At 46.8% G+C, this 21,486-nt stretch overlaps 1 protein-coding gene across 1 annotated transcript in view; it reads right to left on the reverse strand.

The window, feature by feature from the left end:
• LOC115140056 (probable E3 ubiquitin-protein ligase HECTD4) overlaps positions 1–21,486 on the reverse strand; it is a 76,243-nt gene that overhangs the window by 29,797 nt on the left and 24,960 nt on the right. The window contains 24 exon segments of the mRNA XM_029678100.2: positions 72–176; positions 259–451; positions 570–815; positions 992–1,155; positions 1,279–1,503; positions 1,632–1,836; positions 1,967–2,067; positions 2,255–2,408; positions 2,674–2,798; positions 3,172–3,300; positions 3,435–3,555; positions 3,789–3,894; positions 4,025–4,095; positions 4,221–4,363; positions 4,464–4,696; positions 4,857–4,997; positions 5,103–5,216; positions 5,329–5,490; positions 5,708–5,900; positions 6,000–6,170; positions 6,283–6,421; positions 8,272–8,380; positions 13,532–13,659; positions 13,768–13,857. Of these exon segments, the coding sequence (XP_029533960.2) occupies positions 72–176; positions 259–451; positions 570–815; positions 992–1,155; positions 1,279–1,503; positions 1,632–1,836; positions 1,967–2,067; positions 2,255–2,408; positions 2,674–2,798; positions 3,172–3,300; positions 3,435–3,555; positions 3,789–3,894; positions 4,025–4,095; positions 4,221–4,363; positions 4,464–4,696; positions 4,857–4,997; positions 5,103–5,216; positions 5,329–5,490; positions 5,708–5,900; positions 6,000–6,170; positions 6,283–6,421; positions 8,272–8,380; positions 13,532–13,659; positions 13,768–13,857 (3,568 nt within the window).

The raw sequence follows: 21,486 nt of genomic DNA on the forward strand, positions 1-21,486 counted from the left end.
AAACAAAAACAAATTATGTGATCTGAACAGTGAACAATTTTAAGAGAATTAGAGGTAGAGGGATTGTGTACCTCAAAGAAGTGGTAGTCATGGAAGAATGGAGCATTGTTCTCCAGCTTTCCCTGCTGAGCTTCCTCCACCTCGTTCTGCCACTTCTGTTCCAGCTCTGCTACACTCTGGGGGGGGGGGCAACAGACAAAGTTATACACATATACACACACTTGGAGAGGGAAAAGCTGAATTGTGCCACTTGTGTACCTGCAGCTGGCGCTCCATGGCGTTGATCTTCTTGAAAGTCTCGGCCATGATCTTACAGAGCAGGTCGTACTCCTCAGCGTGCTCCTCGCGGTACTGGAAGTTGACGAGCGACTGGAGAGCATCCACCAGCGTCAGGTGCTTTATCACACACGACACTATGACCTCCTCCATAACGTCTGGCCTGATCACCTCCCTGACACGGGAAAGTCAGAGAGAATGGGGGAGAAAAGGATAGACAGTAATGACTGGTTAAAATAGAATTAGGATGGCAGTTGTGCAAGCCTGCCGTAGATATCGTCACCCCTTCTCACTTGATGCTGGGACGGAACTGTGGTCGCCCCCTGCCGGACACCTCTCGTAGCCGGCCCATGATTCCTGGAGGCAGGCGGATACGGGGCAGGTCAAAGTAGGCCCCAGGCATGAGGCCCGGGGGAGGGATGAGGACATCAGAGGGGTAGGTGAACTCCTGGTCCTCCTCGATGGTGAGGGGTAAGGGTGAGGGGCTGGGGGTGAGGGCTGGAGAGAGGGCACCATTAGCCTCCACCTGCCATTGGCACCTGAAGGAAACACAAAGCAGAAACACAAAGCAGCCTCTGCTGTGTCACACATGTTATTTTACTAATTTATTCTTATATATTGGTTATAGCTGTGTACGACTGTGCTTCTATATTGCAGTGCATTTGTGCTATCTATAGGGTGGGCTCTGTATCATTCTCCATTTATGCTGTGTCACCTTTGGAGCAGCTTGGAGCAGAGCAGGTCATGGCAGGCGTCCTCCTCTCGGGTTACTTCAGGTCCATTGTATAGGATGCGGAGCATGGAGCAGGCTAGTACAGACAGACCCAACGCCAGGTCTGCCAGGAAGGGGAGACCCCCAGAGACATCCTCCGATGACTCCTGGAGTGGGAAAACAGAGACAGTTCAATGTAACACTGTAACAACGTCTGGGTGTGTATGTCCAACATGGCAGCAACATGCTAGAACTCATGCGGTATTTTACAACTCCACAGCTGTGTGTACCTGGGCTCGGACAGTGCAGGAAAACCCCCACATGGCTTTGTCTGGGGTGTTGTGCTCACGCCCACTCCTCATCTCAAAGGAGAACGTCACTGTGTCCCCCTCCACCTTGACCAGGTCTTTGGGCCAACCTGTCCCTAGGACACTGCGACTGCCATAGCCCAGAGTGTTGCCTCCATACTCAGTCACCTTGCGACTGTTAGTGTTGGGCCCGGCATACATCACCAACTGGAACATCAGAGAGAAAAGATCAAGTAAATACTCTTCCTCATAGAGCTTTGCAATACTAGACATGTTATGCCATAGCTTTACCAGGGAAATATGATGTGGGGTGTAGAGGTGCAGCGATTGGTCACCTTGTCGTAGTCGTATTGTGAGGAGCAGCGGGAGTCGAAGCGCAGGTAGAGGCAGCGTGCTCCTGGAATGTGTACCGTCTCTTTGAACTTATAGTTGTCTCGCACCGGGTGGACCGTCTCCACCGTCTTCCCAGCAGCCCACGGGGCAGGGATCTTCAGGCCTGTCAGGAAGCCTGGCTCCTCCCGCTCATCTAGGATTCTAAAGCTGGAGAAGGACAGACCGTCATTGGCGACAGAGGAACAGTCGTCAGGGACAGATACACAAACACACTTGGAAAACCAGGCTTATGGTCCTGATAAACCTGGCCTACACAGAGGACCGTGCATGCACTTACTTGTCATCAGCAGCAGCAGGCATCTTTTGGCCCAGCGGCCCTCCTACCAATGGAGTGCTGTCAGTGAAGAGAGGAGACTGGGTCTTGAGCAGCAGAGCAGTCTGGGAAATGACCAGGGGAAACCCATATAAATATATACTCATTCTCCTTCCAAATTATCATCAACCTTCATTTAACAATCACCATATGTCTACACATATTCCACCACAGAAACTAGAGATGACGGCCACAAGTTCTAAACCAGAGAAGAATATCTGCATTGAGGTGAGACTGTTTGAGTGCCCCCACCTGGCTGGTGTAGAGGACTAGCTGCACTAGTTGGGGCATGAGGGCGTCGGCGAGCGCAAGTGTCTGCAGGTTGGGATGCATCAGAGAGGTGAGCAGAACCGGCAGCAGGTGCCCCAGCATTGTAGCCTTGGTAATCTGCTCCAAGCCCTTCAGCCTGCGGCCCAGGAGGAGAGGAAGAGGGAGAGGGGGAGGAGGGGAGAGGAAGAGTAGGGACAAGGAGGAGAGAGGAAGAGGAAGAAAGAGAATGAGAGAGAAATGTTAGATGAAAGGTATGTAGAAGAAGAGGCAGTCAGAAAGGGAAAATGCAGATACACAGGCAACAGGTTGAGGGCTTAGGGGTAAGCAGACAACAGGTAAAATGACAGGAAGACAGGCAACAGGTAGACAGGTAAAGCAGAGAGGGGAATGGTGATGGTCACCTGGTCTCTCGGTCGGTGATGTCACTGTTGATGAGGGCAGTGGTCACCTGCTGCAGGCTCTCCAGCACCTCGTCACACCCCACCAGGATCTTGGTGGCCAGCGACAGGATACTGGTCTGCAGCTCCTGGAAACCACACACAGAAAAGGCAATGCTTCCGTAACAGTGCCTACTTGCTTACAACAGGAAAAACAACTACATGAATTCCAAAAAAATGTACAGTCGCAGCTATACTATGTGCCTGTGGGTAAGAAAACAAACACCCATAGATAAAAGCACGAAGAAAAAAGGGCTTACTGTTGAATATGCTAAATGGGGTGGCTATGCTGTGTCATGATTGAACATTTCCTTGCTCCATTGCTGCAGCAATTGAGGCCGCTCAGAGAGAGAGAGAGAGAGAGAGAGGGAGAGCGAGAGAGAGAGGAAGAGAAGAGAGGGGCGGACATATGGACTCCACATGGACAGACAGCAGTAGGGGGTATTTAAAGGGGGTGTTTACCTGTACCTTCATTGTTTCCCCTTGTAGGGAGTTGTCACTGTCGTCGTTGTCGTCGGGGCGGATCAGAACAGTGTTGCTAAGCAGGTGGTTCTGAATGGCCATGAGGTAGCGCAGGCTTGATGAGGCCACCTAGTAGAAGGGAAGGAGGGAAGTCAGTATACAAGAGGTAACACACAATCTACTGCTAATTAGACAACAGACGGTCTGACCAGACAAAGCCCAGTTGATCCTCGGTGTAGTTGAGCAGTGACAGAGACACATACTGGCACAGTGGAGAGAAGCTTCTGGAAGTCATCCCTGGCGACAGTCTGACATTTGGTGATAAGACGGCAGGATTCACGGACAACGGTCTTCAGGATGCTGTGCAGGAGTTCATCACTGAGTCTGATGGGGAAACACAGGAGAGAGATGCTCAGACTGATTCAGCTGAACAACCCTCTAATACAGAGACAGTGTCATATTGCATTATTATTAATGGGATACAACATTTTATGGCATCAGGTTACTCAGAAAAACCCTTTAGCTCTGGTTAGGGGAGGAATTGAGAGTTATTTTTCAAGCAGGAATGCATGACATTGCAAAGTGTTGAGCAAATCTCTGCAATAGCTGTGCTCTACCTGTAGTGGTCATCTTCGTCACTCCCAAATCGATTTTTCTGCAGCTGGTCAGCCAGGTTGGTGAGGATGACATCACGGAGCTGGGACAGACCACTGTTCCTCTCCCCTAAAGATCACACAGATACACACAGACCACATTCAGCGATTCCATTGTACCAGATACAAGCCCTATACGAAGATGATTAGAATGTGTTAAGAGTGTGCATAAAACCCAATGAGTAGGTTGCAACTATCACCTTCTGTCAGGACCAGCTTCAGCAGGTTGTTGAGTTCAGACTCCCCCTGATACAAGGTATTCAAACCCGAGCTACAGAGAGGGAGAGATAACCGAGACAGTAGATGCCAATCAAGGGACCGATAGTTGTCTCAAAGTCCAGGTCTTTATGTGTGTCCTGTGTTTATGGTTATGGATTTGTGCTGTACTGTGTTTACCTGATAGCCAGACACACCTCTGCCTGGATCTCTGGTCCGATCTGATCCACCGGTGCCATGAGCAGCTGCCACAGGAGCAGACCTGAACGCCGCACGCTCTCCCTGTTCTGCTCCGACTGAGGGTTGAAGAACCTGAACACCACCTGAACGGCAAACACCAATGTGTAAATATGAGTGATTTAGACGTCAGTTGGACTCCAGGTAGCATCACAGCAGCAGGCTGGATCTCCAGCTCCACCGTACCTGGAATACCACCAGGATGCAGCGGATGATGCAGCTGTCCCCATTGACCATGGCTTTCTCCATGATGTCACAGATGCTGCTGAAGTGGCGAGCATCGATGGGGTGCTGCTTGCCCAGGAGGGTGCCCAGGGGCAGGCTGCTGCTGGCTGCCAGCAGGTTGAGCTGGTGGATGCACATAGCGCCCACATGGTGAAGCAGCTGGTTGATCACCTCACCGGTGGCCACGGTCTCCTCTGCAGCAGGGAGAGAGAGGAAGGGAGGGTAGTAACTTTTAACTGCCTGATCTCACGTGAATGAAGAAGCTGGTTCAGACACTATTTAGCCTATGATTCTGCAGCACATCACTTGAGGTCAGCGTCGATTGACAAACAGGATTAGGGCTATTTTGGTTACCTTGGGGTTCTTTGATGACATTGCTGACGCCAAGCCTATGGCACATGTGATGGAAGGCCTGGTTGCCAGGGTTACACCACTGGTCCATGTAGTCACTGGAGCAGGTCCAGATCAAGTTGTTGAGGGCGTCATAGCAGGCTCCTACAGCACATAGGAAAGGGTGCAGGGGTTACAACACAAATATGTGCTGCACTTTATACACTTCAGCTCACACAGAAAAAAACTAATTCCTGAACAGGAGCTTACCTAGCCCTGCCACCTGGGCACCCCTGCCCAGAGAACTGCCAGGGGCATCAATGAGGTCTGCCCGGCTGCTGAACTGACCATCAGCTAGGTTGAACACCAGACTGGATGAGAGGACTGACCAGAGAAAGAGAGGAAAGCAGTCAACAAACATGCCACTGACAGTAGAAAGAAGAGACTTAAAAACACAACAGAGATTCCCAGTGAAGATGAACATGTCTGCTCTTACTTTTCAGGGAGGACAGACCGCTGGTGCCTCCAAACAGGGAGCGTGTGGTAGAACTGCCAGACACGCCGGGCGGAGACGCCAGCATCACCAGAGAGGTCCCACACACATACATGGGCGTCTTCCTCAGAGTCTTCAGAGGGAGGCCACAGCTAGTGTTCACTGCTGTGGAAGAGGAGCAAAGACATGCTTCAACACACAACATTAAATATACAGGACTAAGGGACGTGAAGTGTGAATTGCACAATGTGATGAGGATAATGGATTCAATCATAATTTTCACTGCCTGGTTATTTCACATTTAATTGAGTGTGAAATAATGTGTACAGTATATATATCTAAATAGTGTGAGTGTATTATGACTATTGAGTGTGAGTATTACCGGACTGCTCCTCCTTGACAGTGTTGGAGATGGCAGAGCCGGTGAGAGCGGCCAGCGTGGCGGAGTGGGAGGCGCGGAAGCGCGACATGCGACTCAGCAGCAGCTCGTTTAGACATTTGGAAGACTCGCCCTCCTTCCGTGTCAGGATCACCCTCTCCTGCAGGACGTCTGCCACACACAACCCTGTCTCCGTCTGCACCAGGAGGAGGAGGAACAGAGGGGTGAGAGAGTGGAACGAGGGAAGAGCTTTGCTAAGCATAGTTGAGAGGCTAGATGACGCATGCTCACTTACCGACAGCTGAAAGACATCCATGAAGATGGAGTGGCCTTTCTGGGTCTTCTCGTTAAGGCTGGCGGGAGACCACACCCAGTACAGGTAGGTTCCATCTGAGCACAGGTGCAGCGTGGTCACGCTGCTGCCCACAGGGAAGTGGTGGGCTGGCATTGACACGATCTGGCACGCCTGAGATGGGTAGAAAGAGCACAGTCAGTCTTTTAGTGGAGATACACTACTGTGTAATTTGGTCATCATAAGTGACGTCATGAAGCCTGTCACTAGATGACAGCTGGCGTACCTGAAGGGTGAAGGGGTCGATGACGTGGCACAGCTGATGGGGCTTGAAATCAAAGGAGGCGGGGCGGTGGAGAAGGCGGCCGCTGCTGAACACCACCCAGCCCGCCTCAAACTCCTCATTCCGACAGTACACAAATCCCCTGCACAAACACAAAACCAGGCTCTCCATTTCCTTTGACATCTTGCTCAGAAAGTGAAATCAGAGGGGGATTTCCAGTAGGGCAGAAGAAGGGAACAGGAGGTATCCCTGTGGCAAGGGTATTTTATTGTGGCACTCTCACTTTTTGGGAGGGTAGATATTGTAAATAGATTGTGGCTTCCATCAATGTAATTGTCTGCATAATTTCCAATCCCCCCCATACACACACATACAGTAGCAGTCAAAAGTTTGGGCACACCTACTCATTCAAGGTTTTTTCTTTATTTGAACTATTGTCTACATTGTAGAATAAAAGTGAAGACATCAAAACTATGAAATAACACATAGTAATCATAGTAACACATAGTAACTACATGGAATCATGTAGTAACCAAAAAAAGTGTTGAACAAATCCGAATATATTTTCGAGATTCTTCAAAGTAGCCACCCTTTGATGACAGTTTTGCATTCTCTCAACCAGATTCATGAGATAGTCACCTGGAATGCATTTCAATTAACAGGTGTGCCTTGTTAAAAGTTTATTTGTGGAATTTCTCTCCTTCCTAATGCATTTGAGCCAATCAGTTGTGTTGTGACAAGATAGGGGTGATATACAGAAGATTATTTTGGTAAACGACCAAGTCCATATTATGGAAAGAACAGCTCAAATAAGCAAAGAGAAAAGACAGTCCATCATCACATGAAGGTCAGTCAATGAGGAAAATTTCAAGAACTTTTAAAGTTTCTTCAAGTGCAGTTGCAGAAACCATCAAGCGCTATAATGAAATTGGCTCTCATGACGACAGCCACAAGAAAGGAAGACCCAGAGTTAACTCTATGCAGAGGATAAGTTTTCGATTTTTGGTTCTATCTGCCATGTCTTTGTGAGACGCAGAGTAGGTGAACGAATGATCTCCGCATGTATGATTCCCACCGTGAAGTATGGAGGAGGAGGGTGATGGTGTGGGGGTGCTTTGCTGGTGACACTGCCTGTTATTTATTTAGAAGGCACACTTAACCAGCATGGCTACCACAGCATTCTGCAGCGATATGCCTTCCCATCTGTTTTGCACTTAGTTTGACTATCATTTGTTTTTCAACAAGACGATGACCCAAAACACACTTCCAGGCTGTGTAAGGTCAATTTGACCAAGAAGGATAGTGATGGAGTGCTGCATCAGATGACCTGGCCTCCACAATCATCCGACCTCAACCCAATTGAGATGGTTTGCGATGAGTTGGACGCAGAGTTAAGGAAAAGCAGCCAACAAGTGCTCAGCATATGTGGTAACTCATTCAAGACTGTTGGAAAAGCATTCCAGGTAAAGCTGGTTGAGAGAATGCCAAGTGTGCAAAGCTGTCATCAAAGCAAAGTGTGGCTACTTTGAAGAATCTCAAATATAAATTATATTTTGATTTGTTTAACACTTCTTTGATTACTACATGATTCCATATGTTTTATTTCATAGTTTTGATTCACTATTATTCAACAATGTAGAACATTTTAAAAATAAAGAAAAACCCTTGAATGAGTAGGTGTGTCCAAACTTTTGACTGGTAGTGTGTGTGTGTGTCTGTGCGTGTGTGTCTGAGCGTGTGTGTGTGTGTGTGTGTGTGTGTGTGTGTGTGTGTGTGTATATATATATACACACATACACTAATGGACAACAACTCTTAGGCTTCTACTTCCAGCATATACATACATTTTCCTCTCACTCTCACTCTGCATTATCACTCTCCCTGCATTATCTATCCATCTGCATTATCAGTCCATCTACATTTTCTCTCTGCGTTATCGCTCCCTCTGCATTATCACTCCCTCTGCATATGAAAGCAGGGGTGCCATGTTACCTCAGTGTCCCGTGCAAACCGGAGCCCAGCTTGCTGATTCCTCTCCCAAAGGAGTTAGTGGTGTAGAGATAGAGCCCGTCTGTGGCCAGACAGCGCCCCAGGTCTGTGTCTGCAACAGCAGGGAGGGAGGAAGAGACGGAGTGAGAAACAGCAGAAGAGGGAGAAAAACGGAAGGAGGGGTAAAGAAACAGGGAAGGAGGGGAAAGAGGGAGGACAGTATAGAGAGCACGGGACAACAACAGTGAAAGGGTTGAGGCAACAAGACCATGTCCATCCGTTTGCTTTCTCACATCTTCCCGCCAGTGTGAGGAACCATGGTGCAGGCAGCAGTGACAGTCATAGTATAGCCCTTATTGTCCGATTGATCATTTGTGTTTACATATACTACTACTACTAATAATAATAGTAATACACTACATGACCAAAAGCTTTTTAATTATGTCATGGAAATAATTGTATTTCCTATTACCACGTCATATATGATTTCTATGCCTTTAGTTTTCCATGTGGGCCAATTTCTTGATTAATTCTGAAAAGCTATCCATGGACTGTTCCATAAAGGTGTTTTAGGGTGGGATATTGTATTTTATAGAATCCATTTTCTTTTCTTCCATACATTTATAGTGTTCTTAACTATGAACTTGTTAATGTTTTTAGCTTTATCCTTTGAAAATAGACACGTAAAAAGATTCTGGGGATGAGCATGCACATCTTCAATATGTACCCATTGTTGCTCTTTAGTACATTTAACTACACTGCTCAAAAAAATAAAGGGAACACTTAAACAACACAATGTAACTCCAAGTCAATCACACTTCTGTGAAATCAAACTGTCCACTTAGGAAGCAAAACTGATTGACAATAAATTTCACATGCTGTTGTACAAATGGAATAGACAACAGGTGGAAATTATAGGCAATTAGCAAGACACCCCCAATAAAGGAGTGGTTCTGCAGGTGGTGACCACAGACCACTTCTCAGTTCCTATGCTTCCTGGCTGATGTTTTGGTCACTTTTGAATGCTGGCGGTGCGCTTTCACTCTAGTGATAGCATGAGACGGAGTCTACAACCCACACAAGTGGCTCAGGTAGTGCAGCTCATCCAGGTTGACACATCAATGCGAGCTGTGGCAAGAAGGTTTGCTGTGTCTGTCAGTGTAGTGTCCAGAGCATGGAGGCGCTACCAGGAGACAGGCCAGTACATCAGGAGACCTGGAGGAGGCCGTAGGAGGGCAACAACCCAGGAGCAGGACCGCTACCTCAGCCTTTGTGCAAGGAGGAGCAGGAGGAGCACTGCCAGAGCCCTGCAAAATGACCTCCAGCAGGCCACAAATGTGCATGTGTCTGCTCAAACGGTCAGAAACAGACTCCATGAGGGTGGTATGAGGGCCCGACGTCCACAGGTGGGGGTTGTGCTTACAGCCCAACACCGTGCAGGACGTTCGGCATTTGCCAGAGAACACCAAGATTGGCAAATTTGCCACTGGTGCCCTGTGCTCTTCACAGATGAAAGCAGGTTCACACTGAGCAAATGTGACAGACGTGACAGTCTGGAGACGCCGTGGAGAACGTTCTGCTGCCTGCAACATCCTCCAGCATGACCGGTTTGGCAGTGGGTGGGTAAGTCATGGTGTGGGGTGGCATTTCTTTGGGGGGCCGCACAGCCCTCCATGTGCTCGCCAGAGGTAGGCTGACTGCCATTAGGTACCGAGATGAGATCCTCAGACCCTTGTAAGACCATATGCTGGTGCGGTTGGCCCTGGGTTCCTCCTAATTCAAGACAATGCTAGACCTCATGTGGCTGGAGTGTGTCAGCAGTTCCTGCAAGAGGAAAACATTGATGCTATGGACTGGCCTGCCCGTTCCCCAGACCTGAATCCAATTGAGCACAACTGGGACATCATGTCTCGTTCCATCCACCAATGCCACGTTGCACCACAGACTGTCCAGGAGTTGGCGGATGCTTGAGTCCAGGTCTGGGAGGAGATCCCTCAGGAGGCCATCCGCCACCTCATCAGGAGCATGCCCAGGCGTTGTAGGGAGGTCATACAGGCACGTGGAGGCCACACACACTACTGAGCCTCATTTTGACTTGTTTAAAGGACATTACATCAAAGTTGGATCAGGCTGTAGTGTGGTTTTCCACTTTAATTTTGAGTGTGACTCCAAATCCAGACCTCCATGGGTTGATACATTTGATTTCCATTGATAATTATTGTGTGATTTTGTTGTCAGCACATTCGACTATGTAAAGAAAAAAGTATTTAATAAGAATATTTCATTCATTCAGATCTAGGATGTTTTATTTTAGTGTTCCCTTTATTTTTTTGAGCAGTGTATATGTCACAACTTAAAGCCTTGGGTGGCGAGTTGATACAATTCCAAGTCTGGAAGGTTAAAACCACTCTCAGACTTGTAAAAAAATGTAAAACCTTCCTTTTTATTCTAGGAGTTTCATTTACCTATATAAAGACTTATGACCAAGTATACTTTTTTTAAAGAATGTCTTCGGTGGGATAATTGGTATTATCCAAAATAAATCAAAAAACTTTGGGAGCCATACCCTTCTAAAAAGGTTTATTCTACCTGTAAGATTTAAGGGAAAATTGTTCTATTTAAATAAATCTGTTGTTTTCATGTTGTTGAATAATTGGATAAAGTTACCTTCATATATTTGTTCATATATTTGTCCCTTAATAAGCATCTTAAGTACTGTATATGCCATTTAGCAGACACTTTATCCAAAGTGACCTACAGTCATGCATGCAGACATTTTATGTACAGAAGGGTTAATTAAGTCCCACAGCCAGCCAGTTCTAAAACATTCTCTTGCTGCCATGTCTATGGCTCTCAACTGGCCTCCTATAGGGGGAGCTGTTGAGGTCCTATAGCCTTACAGGGCTCTCCAAGTTCAGCCCATCGAGTGGAGGAAACAAGTCTCTTCCTCTTTCTCCCCTTAACCTCAGCTAGTCACCACCCTGCCCTATAACCAACACGTGATGCCATCCTCAGCAGCCTCAGCCAATGAGACAGAATGAAATCAGCATGATGACTCCATGTCTCCCTCTCTGGCTAAATGTTGGAGTTCTAACTGGCTGCAGACAAAGGACCAAATATAAAAGATCTAAAGAGGTGAACAGATAAATCATAATAAGAGGCAGCAAGGATTTTGAGGGCCAGCAGAATCACCCCACTCCAACAAGACGTGTCAATTAAAACACAAAATAAACATGTCTAGGCTTATTCACTACCTGTATCCACAAAAAAGGAAACACACCTAACTGCACATACATAACACTCCCATACAAATGATTCTATAATGGTACTGTGAGAAGGAATACTCTGACAGCACAGAAATGACCCATAGTTCAATAGACCGGAATATATTTTGAGCTTTCAAAAAAAGCAACCCCCCCCAACACCAATGGAGCTAATGTTCTCACATACACAAAGGCTTTAAAAAAGCGTCAGTATAGAGACAAAGTAGAGTTGCAATTCAACGGCTCAAACACGAGACGTATGTGGCAGGGTCTACAGTCAATCACAGATTACAAAAAGAAAATCAGTCCCGTCGCAGACATCGACTTCTTGCTCCCAGACAAATTAAACAACTTCTTTGCTCGCTTTGAGGACAAGAGTGCCACTGACATGGCCCGCTGCCAAAGCCTGTGGGCTCTTCTCCGTGGCCAACGTGAGTAAAACATTTAAACGTGTTAACCCTCGCAAGATTGCAGGCCCAGACGGCATCCCTAGCCGCGTCCTCAGAGCATGCGCAGACTAACTGGCTGGTGTGTTTACGGATATATTCAATCAATCCCTATCCCAGTCTGCTGTCCCCACATGCTTCAAGATGGCCACCATTGTTCCTGTACCCAAGAAAGCCAAGGTAACCGAACTATCGCCACGTTGCACTCACTTCCGTCATCATGAAGTGCTTTGAGAGACTAGTCAAGGATCATATCACCTCCACCCTACCTGATACCCTAGACCCACTCCAATTTGCTTACCACCCCAACAGGTCCACTGATGATGCAATCGCCATCACACTGCCCTATCCCATCTGGACAAGAGGAATACCTATGTAAGAATGCTGTTCATTGACAATAGCTCCGCATTCAACAGCATAGTACCCTCCAAGCTCATCATTAAGCTCTCCTGTACTCCCTGTTCACCTATGAATGTGAGGCCATGCACGCCTCCAACTCAATCATCAAGTTTGCAGACGACACAACAGTGGTAGGCCTTTTTACCAACAACGACGAGGCGGCCTACAGGGAGAAGGTGAGGGCCCTCGGAGTGTGGTTTCAGGAGAATAACCTCTCACTCAACGTCAACAAAACAAAATAAATGATCGTGGACCCCGCCATCCACATCGACGGGACAGTAGTGGAGAGGTGGAAAGTTTTAAGTTCCTTCTGCGTACACATCACGGACAAACTGAAATGGTCCACTCATACAGACAGCATGGTGAAGAAGGCGCAACAGCGCCTCTTCAACCTCAGGAGGCTGAAGAAATTTGTCTCGTCATCTAAAACACTCAAGCTTCTACAGACGCACAATCGAGAGCATCCTGTCGGGCTGTATCACCGCCTGGTACGGCAACTGCACCGCCCTCAACCGCAAGGCTCTCCAGAGGGTAGTGAGGTCTGCACAACGCATCACCGGGGGCAAACTACCTGCCCTCCAGGACACCTACAGCACCCGATGTCACAGGAAGGCCAAAAAGATAATCAAAGACAACAACCACCCGATTCACTGCCTGTTCACCTCTTTACCATCCAGAAAGTGAGGTCAGTATAGGTGCATCAAAGCTGGGACCGAGAGGCTGAAAAACAGCTTTTATCTCAAGGCCATCAGACTGTTAAAACAGCCATCACTAACATAGAGAGGCTGCTGCCAACATACATACTCAAATCTCTGGCCATCTAAATAAATGGACTTAATAAAGGTATCTGTTGTCACTTTAAATAATGGCACTTTAATAATGTTTACATATTCTACATTACTCATCTCATATGTATATACCATCTACTGCATCTTGCCTATGCCGCACAGTCATCGCTCATCCATATATTTATATGTACATATTCTTATTCATCCCTTTACATTTGTGTGTATAAATAAGGTAGTTGTTGTGAATTTGTTAGATTACTTGTTAGATATTACTGCATTGTCGGAACTAGAAGCACAAGCATTTCGCTACACTCACATTAACATCTGCAAACCATGTGTATGTGACAATAAAATTTGATTTGATTACCTTTGCTCTCTGCCCCTCCATTGCTGCTGTCAGGTGTAGGCAGCATGTCCTCAAAGCCCCAGGAAACGCTGTGCTTGCCCCCGAGCAGACAGGACGGGGAGCCTGGCCCCCCCTCCAGCACTAGGAGTCTGGGTGGGACAGACAGGGAGAGAAAGAGGTCACAACCACGGCAAGACAGGGAAGGGACACAAGGGTGTCTCACCAAGCACATCCAGACATAAGGATACTAGACTCACTTGTAGAGCACATCAGCCACAGGGAGCTGGCCCAGGTCTGTCTGTTTCTGCAGCAGGTGAACAGTGTGGATAAAGGTCTTTAAGGACCCCCTGGAAACACAAAGCACGTGTGTTAAACTAGGAAAACGGAGGGAGCGAAAGTCAGTGCAGTTGAGAGGTCTTCTCAGGTAGTTCCAGTTGTGTGCACTAGTGGGAATGTTGCTCCATGCTCCAGCTGTGTCGCGTGTGTGTGTGTGTGTGTGTGTGTGTGTGTGTGTGTGTGTGTGTGTGTGTGTGTGTGTGTGTTTCTAGGATAGTACAAAATGTTACTTTACAGTCATTCTAAAAATGGATTACATTTTGAAAATCGTCATCTACACACAATACCCCATAATGACAAAGCGAAAACAGGTTTTTGGAAATGTTTGCAAATGTATTAAAATTAAAAAACAGAAATACTTTTACATAAGTTTTCAGACCCTTTGCTTTGAGAGTCGAAATTGAGCTCAGGTGTATCCTGTTTCCATTGATCATCCTTGAGATGTTTCTACAACTTGAATTGGAGTCCACCTGTGGTAAATTCAATTGATTTGACATGATTTTGAAAGGCACACACTAGTGATGCACCGATATGACATTTTTGGCCGATACCGATATTTTCCTTGCCCAAAAAAATCGATACCGATAATTGATTTTTACAATTTTAGCAGCCTTTTAAGCATTCTAGTACAGTTACCGTAATTTCCGGACTATAAGCCGCTACTTTATTCCCACGCTTTGAACCTCGCGGTTTATACAATGACGCGTCTAATTTATGGATTTTTCCCGCTTTCACAAGATTCATGCTGCCAAAAAACTGAGCACCGTCACATAATGTGACGTAAATCGAGCGCGCTCAAACTTCCCATCATTCTGATTACGGTAGTAATTTTGTCACCCTCATCATGGCAAAGACACAGAGAAATGCATATGATGCAGCTTTCAAGTTGAAGGCGATCGATCTGGCTGTTGGAAAAGGAAATAGAGCTGCTGCACGGGAGCTTGGCCTTAATGAGTCGATGATAAGACGTTGGAAAGCAGCGTGAGGAACTGACTCAGTGCAAAAAGACAACAACAGCTTTCAGAGGGAAGAAAAGCAGATGGCCCAAAGTATTTGCAGCCACTCGACATCAGTGTAAATCGTGCATTTAAGGTGGCGCTCCTTGTTCAGTGGGAGGCTTGGATGACAAGTGGGGAGAAATCCTTCACTAAAACGGGCAGCATGCGAAGAGCAACTTATGGTCAAGTCTGCCAGTGGGTTCTGACAGCGTGGAGCATTGTCAAAAAATCCACTATCATCAATGGGTTTCGAAAGGCTGGACTGCTGCGTGTTGAAGGGGCAGCATAAGCTCAGCGGGGTATTTGCCTCCGGATGAAAGTGACGAGAGCGACAATGAAAACGATCCAACATCGGATGAAGCAATTCTGAGGCTATTCAACTCCGACACCGAAGGAGATGGCTTCAGTGGTTTCAGTGCACAGGAGGAGGAAGATAGTGACCAATGACTTTCGTTTAAAGGCTGTGTAAAGTTCATTTGTTTCAATGTACCGGTAGGCACCTGCGGCTTATAGACATGTGCGGCTTATTTATGTACAAAATACATATTTTTTAATAATTCAGTGGGTGCGGTTTATATTCAGGTGCACTTAATAGTCCAGCAATTACGGTAAATAGTTAACATGTAACGATATTCGTCTTCCTCTGACAAGGAGTATGAAGGATCGGACCAATATGCAGCGTGGTACGTGTCCATGTTGACAATTTATTAACATTGAACACCAAAAACAAAATAACAAGGAGAACGAATGAAAACGAAACAGTTCTGTCTGGTAAACTATAATGGGGAAAACAGGCTACCTAAGTATGATTCTCAATCAGAGGCAACAAACGACACCTGCCTCTGATTGAGAACCATACCAGGCCAAACACATAAACACAACATAGAAAAAATAACATAGACTACCCACCCCAACTCACGCCCTTACCAAACTAACACAAAGACATAATAAAGGAACTAAGGTCAGAACGTGACATAACACACACATGGACGCAGCGGTCTAAGGCACTGCATCTCAGTGCAAGAGGCGTCACTACAGTCCCTGGTTCAAATCCAGGCTGTATCACATCTGGCCGTGATTCGGAGTCCCATAGGGTGGCGCACAATTTGCACAGCATCGTCAGGGCCGTCATTGTACATAAGGGTTTGTTCTTAACTGACTTACCTAGTTAAATAAAAATATATATATATATACACGCACGCACGCACGCACCAAAAAGTTATTTTGTTGGCATTTACGTACGTCCCCATTACCAGTAAAACATAATCAAAACCTATTTCTTTCACTTACTTGCTGTGCTGTTCCGTTGTTCATTTGTTCAGTCGTTTCATTCTCAACCAGGATATCTATGGAATGCCGTTTGGGTCTTTGCGTGTCAAAAAAGATAACACGACATAATCTGTTTCAGTAGCTACAGTTAGCTAGCTAACAATATAGCAAGGTGTCGTCACCTAAAATAACCCTCATTTATAAGACAGTTCTTATTTGTAGAATGGTTGTCGGACCCATCTATGTGAAGCTAGCTACAATAAGGATTAGAAACAATAGTGGACCTTGCGGGTAGCCTTCAAAATAAAAGTATGGCATAATGCTACTATTTGTATTCAATACAAATATCACTGTAAATGGCAGCGTAGCCTAGTGGTTAGAGCATTGGACTAGTAACCGAAAGGTTGCAAGTTCAAATCCCCGAACTGACAAGGTACAAATCTGTCGTTCTGCCCCTGAACAGGCAGTTAACCCACTGTTCCTAGGCCGTCATTGAAAATAAGAATGTGTTCTTAACTAACCTGCCAAGTTAAATTAAGGTTGAAAAAAAAAAAAAACGTTATTTTGAAGGCAAACAGTAAATTCCACTATTGTGCCTAATCCTTACTGTGGCTAGCTTCACAACACATAAACCGGTCCGGTCAAGACCCACAAGCCAGATGAAGCTAGCTGGCTGCTTATAACGTTAGCTTTGGGCAACAGGGTTAAGTAGCTGGCTAGCTATTTATTTTCATGAACTGAAGTTCAATTTCAATAGGCGAACAACAATACTTACTCACAAGGATTCCTAAATAATGGCTAAGAATAATGACAATGACTGCAGTTTCTACTGATCATTGTTTTTAGGCTGGTTGTATTGGTGCTATCTAAATACCAAGCTAAAATTAGCTACCCCAGAAGTTGCGGGCGAACAAATTATGCTTTATTACCAACATGGTATTGTAAATGCATCATTCGTGGCCTGTGCTTGCTTGTTTGCTGACTTTTTTGTACAGCTTTTAAAAAAAAAAATATTTCACCTTTATTTAACCAGGTAGGCTAGTTGAGAACAAGTTCTCATTTGCAACTGCGACCTGGCCAAGATAAAGCATAGCAGTGTGAACAGACAACACAGAGTTACACATGGAGTAAACAATTAACAAGTCAATAACACAGTAGAAAAAAATGGGCAGTCTATATACAATGTGTGCAAAAGGCATGAGGAGGTAGGCGAATAATACAATTTTGCAGATTAACACTGGGGTGATAAATGATCAGATGGTCATGTACAGGTAGAGATATTGGTGTGCAAAAGAGCAGAAAAGTAAATAAATAAATAAAAAAAACAGTATAAAAACAGTATGGGAATGAGGTAGGTGAAAATGGGTGGGCTATTTACCAATAGACTATGTACAGCTGCAGCGATCGGTTAGCTGCTCGGATAGCTGATGTTTGAAGTTGGTGAGGGAGATAAAAGTCTCCAACTTCAGCGATTTTTGCAGTTCGTTCCAGTCACAGGCAGCAGAGTACTGGAACGAAAGGCGGCCAAATGAGGTGTTGGCTTTAGGGATGATCAGTGAGATACACCTGCTGGAGCGTGTGCTACGGATGGGTGTTGCCATCGTGACCAGTGAACTGAGATAAGGCGGAGCTTTACCTAGCATGGACTTGTAGATGACCTGGAGCCAGTGGGTCTGGCGACGAATATGTAGCGAGGGCCAGCCGACTAGAGCATACAAGTCGCAGTGGTGGGTGGTATAAGGTGCTTTGGTGACAAAACGGATGGCACTATGATAGACTGCATCCAGTTTGCTGAGTAGAGTGTTGGAAGCCATTTTGTAGATGACATCGCCGAAATCGAGGATCGGTAGGATAGTCAGTTTTACTAGGGTAAGCTTGGCGGCGTGAGTGAAGGAGGCTTTGTTGCGGAATAAAAAGCCGACTCTTGATTTGATTTTCGATTGGAGATGTTTGATGTGAGTCTGGAAGGAGAGTTTGCAGTCTAGCCAGACACCTAGGTACTTATAGATGTCCACATATTCAAGGTCGGAACCATCCAGGGTGGTGATGCTAGTCGGGCATGCGGGTGCAGGCAGCGATCGGTTGAAAAGCATGCATTTGGTTTTACTCGCGTTTAAGAGCAGTTGGAGGCCACGGAAGGAGTGCTGTATGGCATTGAAGCTCGTTTGGAGGTTAGATAGCACAGTGTCCAATGACGGGCCGAAAGTATATAGAATGGTGTCGTCTGCGTAGAGGTGGATCAGGGAATCGCCCGCAGCAAGAGCAACATCATTGATATATACAGAGAAAAGAGTCGGCCCGAGAATTGAACCCTGTGGCACCCCATAGAGACTGCCAGAGGACCGGACAGCATGCCCTCCGATTTGACACACTGAACTCTGTCTGCAAAGTAATTGGTGAACCAGGCAAGGCAGTCATCCGAGAAACCGAGGCTATTGAGTCTGCCGATCAGAATATGGTGATTGACAGAGTCGAAAGCCTTGGCGAGGTCGATGAAGACGGCTGCACAGTACTGTCTTTTATCGATGGCGGTTATGATATCGTTTAGTACCTTGAGCGTGGCTGAGGTGCACCCGTGACTGGCTCGGAAACCAGATTGCACAGCGGAGAAGGTACGGTGGGATTCGAGATGGTCAGTGACCTGTTTGTTGACTTGGCTTTCGAAGACCTTAGATAGGCAGGGCAGGATGGATATAGGTCTATAGCAGTTTGGGTCCAGGGTGTCTCCCCCTTTGAAGAGGGGATGACTGCGGCAGCTTTCAATCCTTGGGGATCTCAGACGATATGAAAGAGAGGTTGAACAGGCTGGTAATAGGGGTTGCGACAATGGCGGCAGATAGTTTCAGAAATAGAGGGTCCAGATTGTCAAGCCCAGCTGATTTGTACGGGTCTAGGTTTTGCAGCTCTTTCAGAACATCTGCTATCTGGATTTGGGTAAAGGAGAACCTGGAGAGGCTTGGGCGAGGAGCTGCGGGGGGGGCGGAGCTGTTGGCCGAGGTTGGAGTAGCCAGGCGGAAGGCATGGCCAGCCGTTGAGAAGTGCTTATTGAAGCTTTCGATAATCGTGGATTTATCGGTGGAGACCGTGTTACCTAGCCTCAGTGCAGTGGGCAGCTGGGAGGAGGTGCTCTTGTTCTCCATGGACTTCACAGTGTCCCAGAACTTTTTGGAGTTGGAGCTACAGGATGCAAACTTCTGCCTGAAGAAGCTGGCCTTAGCTTTCCTGACTGACTGCGTGTATTGGTTCCTGACTTCCTGAACAGTTGCATATCACGGGGGCTATTCGATGCTATTGCAGTCCGCCACAGGATGTTTTTGTGCTGGTCGAGGGCAGTCAGGTCTGGAGTGAACCAAGGGCTGTATCTGTTCTTGGTTCTGCATTTTTTGAACGGAGCATGCTTATCTAAAATGGTGAGGAAGTTACTTTTAAAGAATGACCAGGCATCCTCAACTGACGGGATGAGGTCAATGTCCTTCCAGGATACCCGGGCCAGGTCGATTAGAAAGGCCTGCTCACAGAAGTGTTTTAGGGAGCGTTTGACAGTGATGAGGGGTGGTCGTTTGACTGCGGCTCCGTGGCGGATACAGGCAATGAGGCAGTGATCGCTGAGATCCTGGTTGAAGACAGCGGAGGTGTATTTGGAGGGCCAGTTGGTCAGGATGACGTCTATGAGGGTGCCCTTGTTTACAGAGTTAGGGTTGTACCTGGTGGGTTCCTTGATGATTTGAGTGAGATTGAGGGCATCTAGCTTACATTGTAGGACTGCCGGGGTGTTAAGCATATCCCAGTTTAGGTCACCTAACAGAACAAACTCTGAAGCTAGATGGGGGCGATCAATTCACAAATGGTGTCCAGGGCACAGCTGGGAGCTGAGGGTGGCCGGTAGCAGGCGGCAACAGTGAGAGACTTATTTCTGGAGAGGGTAATTTTCAAAATTAGTAGTTCGAACTGTTTGGGTATGGACCTGGAAAGTATGACATTACTTTGCAGGCTATCTCTGCAGTAGACTGCAACTCCGCCCCCTTTGGTAGTTCTATCTTGACGGAAGATGTTATAGTTGGGTATGGAAATCTCTGAATTTTTGGTGGCCTTCCTGAGCCAGGATTCAGACACGGCAAGGACATCAGGGTTAGCAGAGTGTGCTAAAGCAGTGAGTAAAACAAACTTAGGGAGGAGGCTTCTGATGTTGACATGCATAAAACCAAGGCTTTTTCGATCACAGAAGTCAACAAATGAGGGTACCTGGGGACATGCAGGGCCTGGGTTTACCTCCACATCACCCGCAGAACAGAGAGGAGTAGTATGAGGGTGCGGCTAAAGGCTATCAAAACTGGTCGCCTAGAGCGTTGGGGGCAGAGGATAAGAGGAGCAGGTTTCTGGGCATGGTAGAATATATTCAGGGCATAATGCGCAGACAGGGGTATGGTGGGGTGCGGGTACAGCGGAGGTAAGCCCAGGCACTGGGTGATGATGAGACAGGTTGTATCTCTGGACATGCTGGTTGTAATGGGTGAGGTCACCGCATGTGTGGGAGGTGGGACAAAGGAGGTAACAGGGGTATGCAGAGTGGGTCTAGGGGCTCCATTGTGAACTAAAACAATTATAACTAACCTGAACAACAGTATACAAGGCATATTGACATCTGAGAGAGACATACAGCGAGGCATACAGTAATCACAGGTGTTGAATTTGGAAAGCTAGCTAAAAACAGTAGGCGAGGCTAATCCGCTAGCACAACAAACAGCAGGTAAAATGGCGTTGACTAGGCAACGGGGCCGACAGGTAAGACAAACAAGCAGAAAGGAGTACCGTGATTAATGGACAGTCCAGCGTGCGTCAGCTATGTAGCCAAGAGATCACTGTCCAGGGGGCAGCGGTGGATGGGCAGGGGGGCTGGGCTGGCGAGTGTTATCCAGGTTTTAAAAAAAACGAACAATGACTAACTAGCTTGTAGCTAGTTAGCTGGTTAGCGTCTGGAGGTTCTTGAGTGTGTCATAAAAATAAAAATAAGAATAAAAGTAATAGCGATTCCGTATCACATTGGGTGAGGCAGGTTTCCGGAAGGTATAAACAAATTAAAAATCAAAAAGAGATAGAAAGTAAATGGGGTCAGAGAGTGATTGGGACGCAGTGATTCAGACGGTTAGCAGGCCTGTGCTAACAAGCTAACAGTTCGTAGGCCCGAGCTAGACAAGGTAGCAGTTAGCGGACCGGAGCTTGACAAGCTAGCCGTTAGCAGGCCGAATTAGCAAGCAGGGAGATAGCGAAGGCTAGAGAGTTAACCTTTGGGGGACGTCGCGATGGGGTGAGTCTGTTTATTCCTCTTCATGCGGTGAGCTGGAGATACAGCGATTCAGAAAGCTCGCGGGCCTT

The sequence above is a fragment of the Oncorhynchus nerka genome, linkage group LG13 (assembly GCF_034236695.1).
Source record: "Oncorhynchus nerka isolate Pitt River linkage group LG13, Oner_Uvic_2.0, whole genome shotgun sequence".
Lineage (NCBI taxonomy): Eukaryota > Metazoa > Chordata > Actinopteri > Salmoniformes > Salmonidae > Oncorhynchus > Oncorhynchus nerka.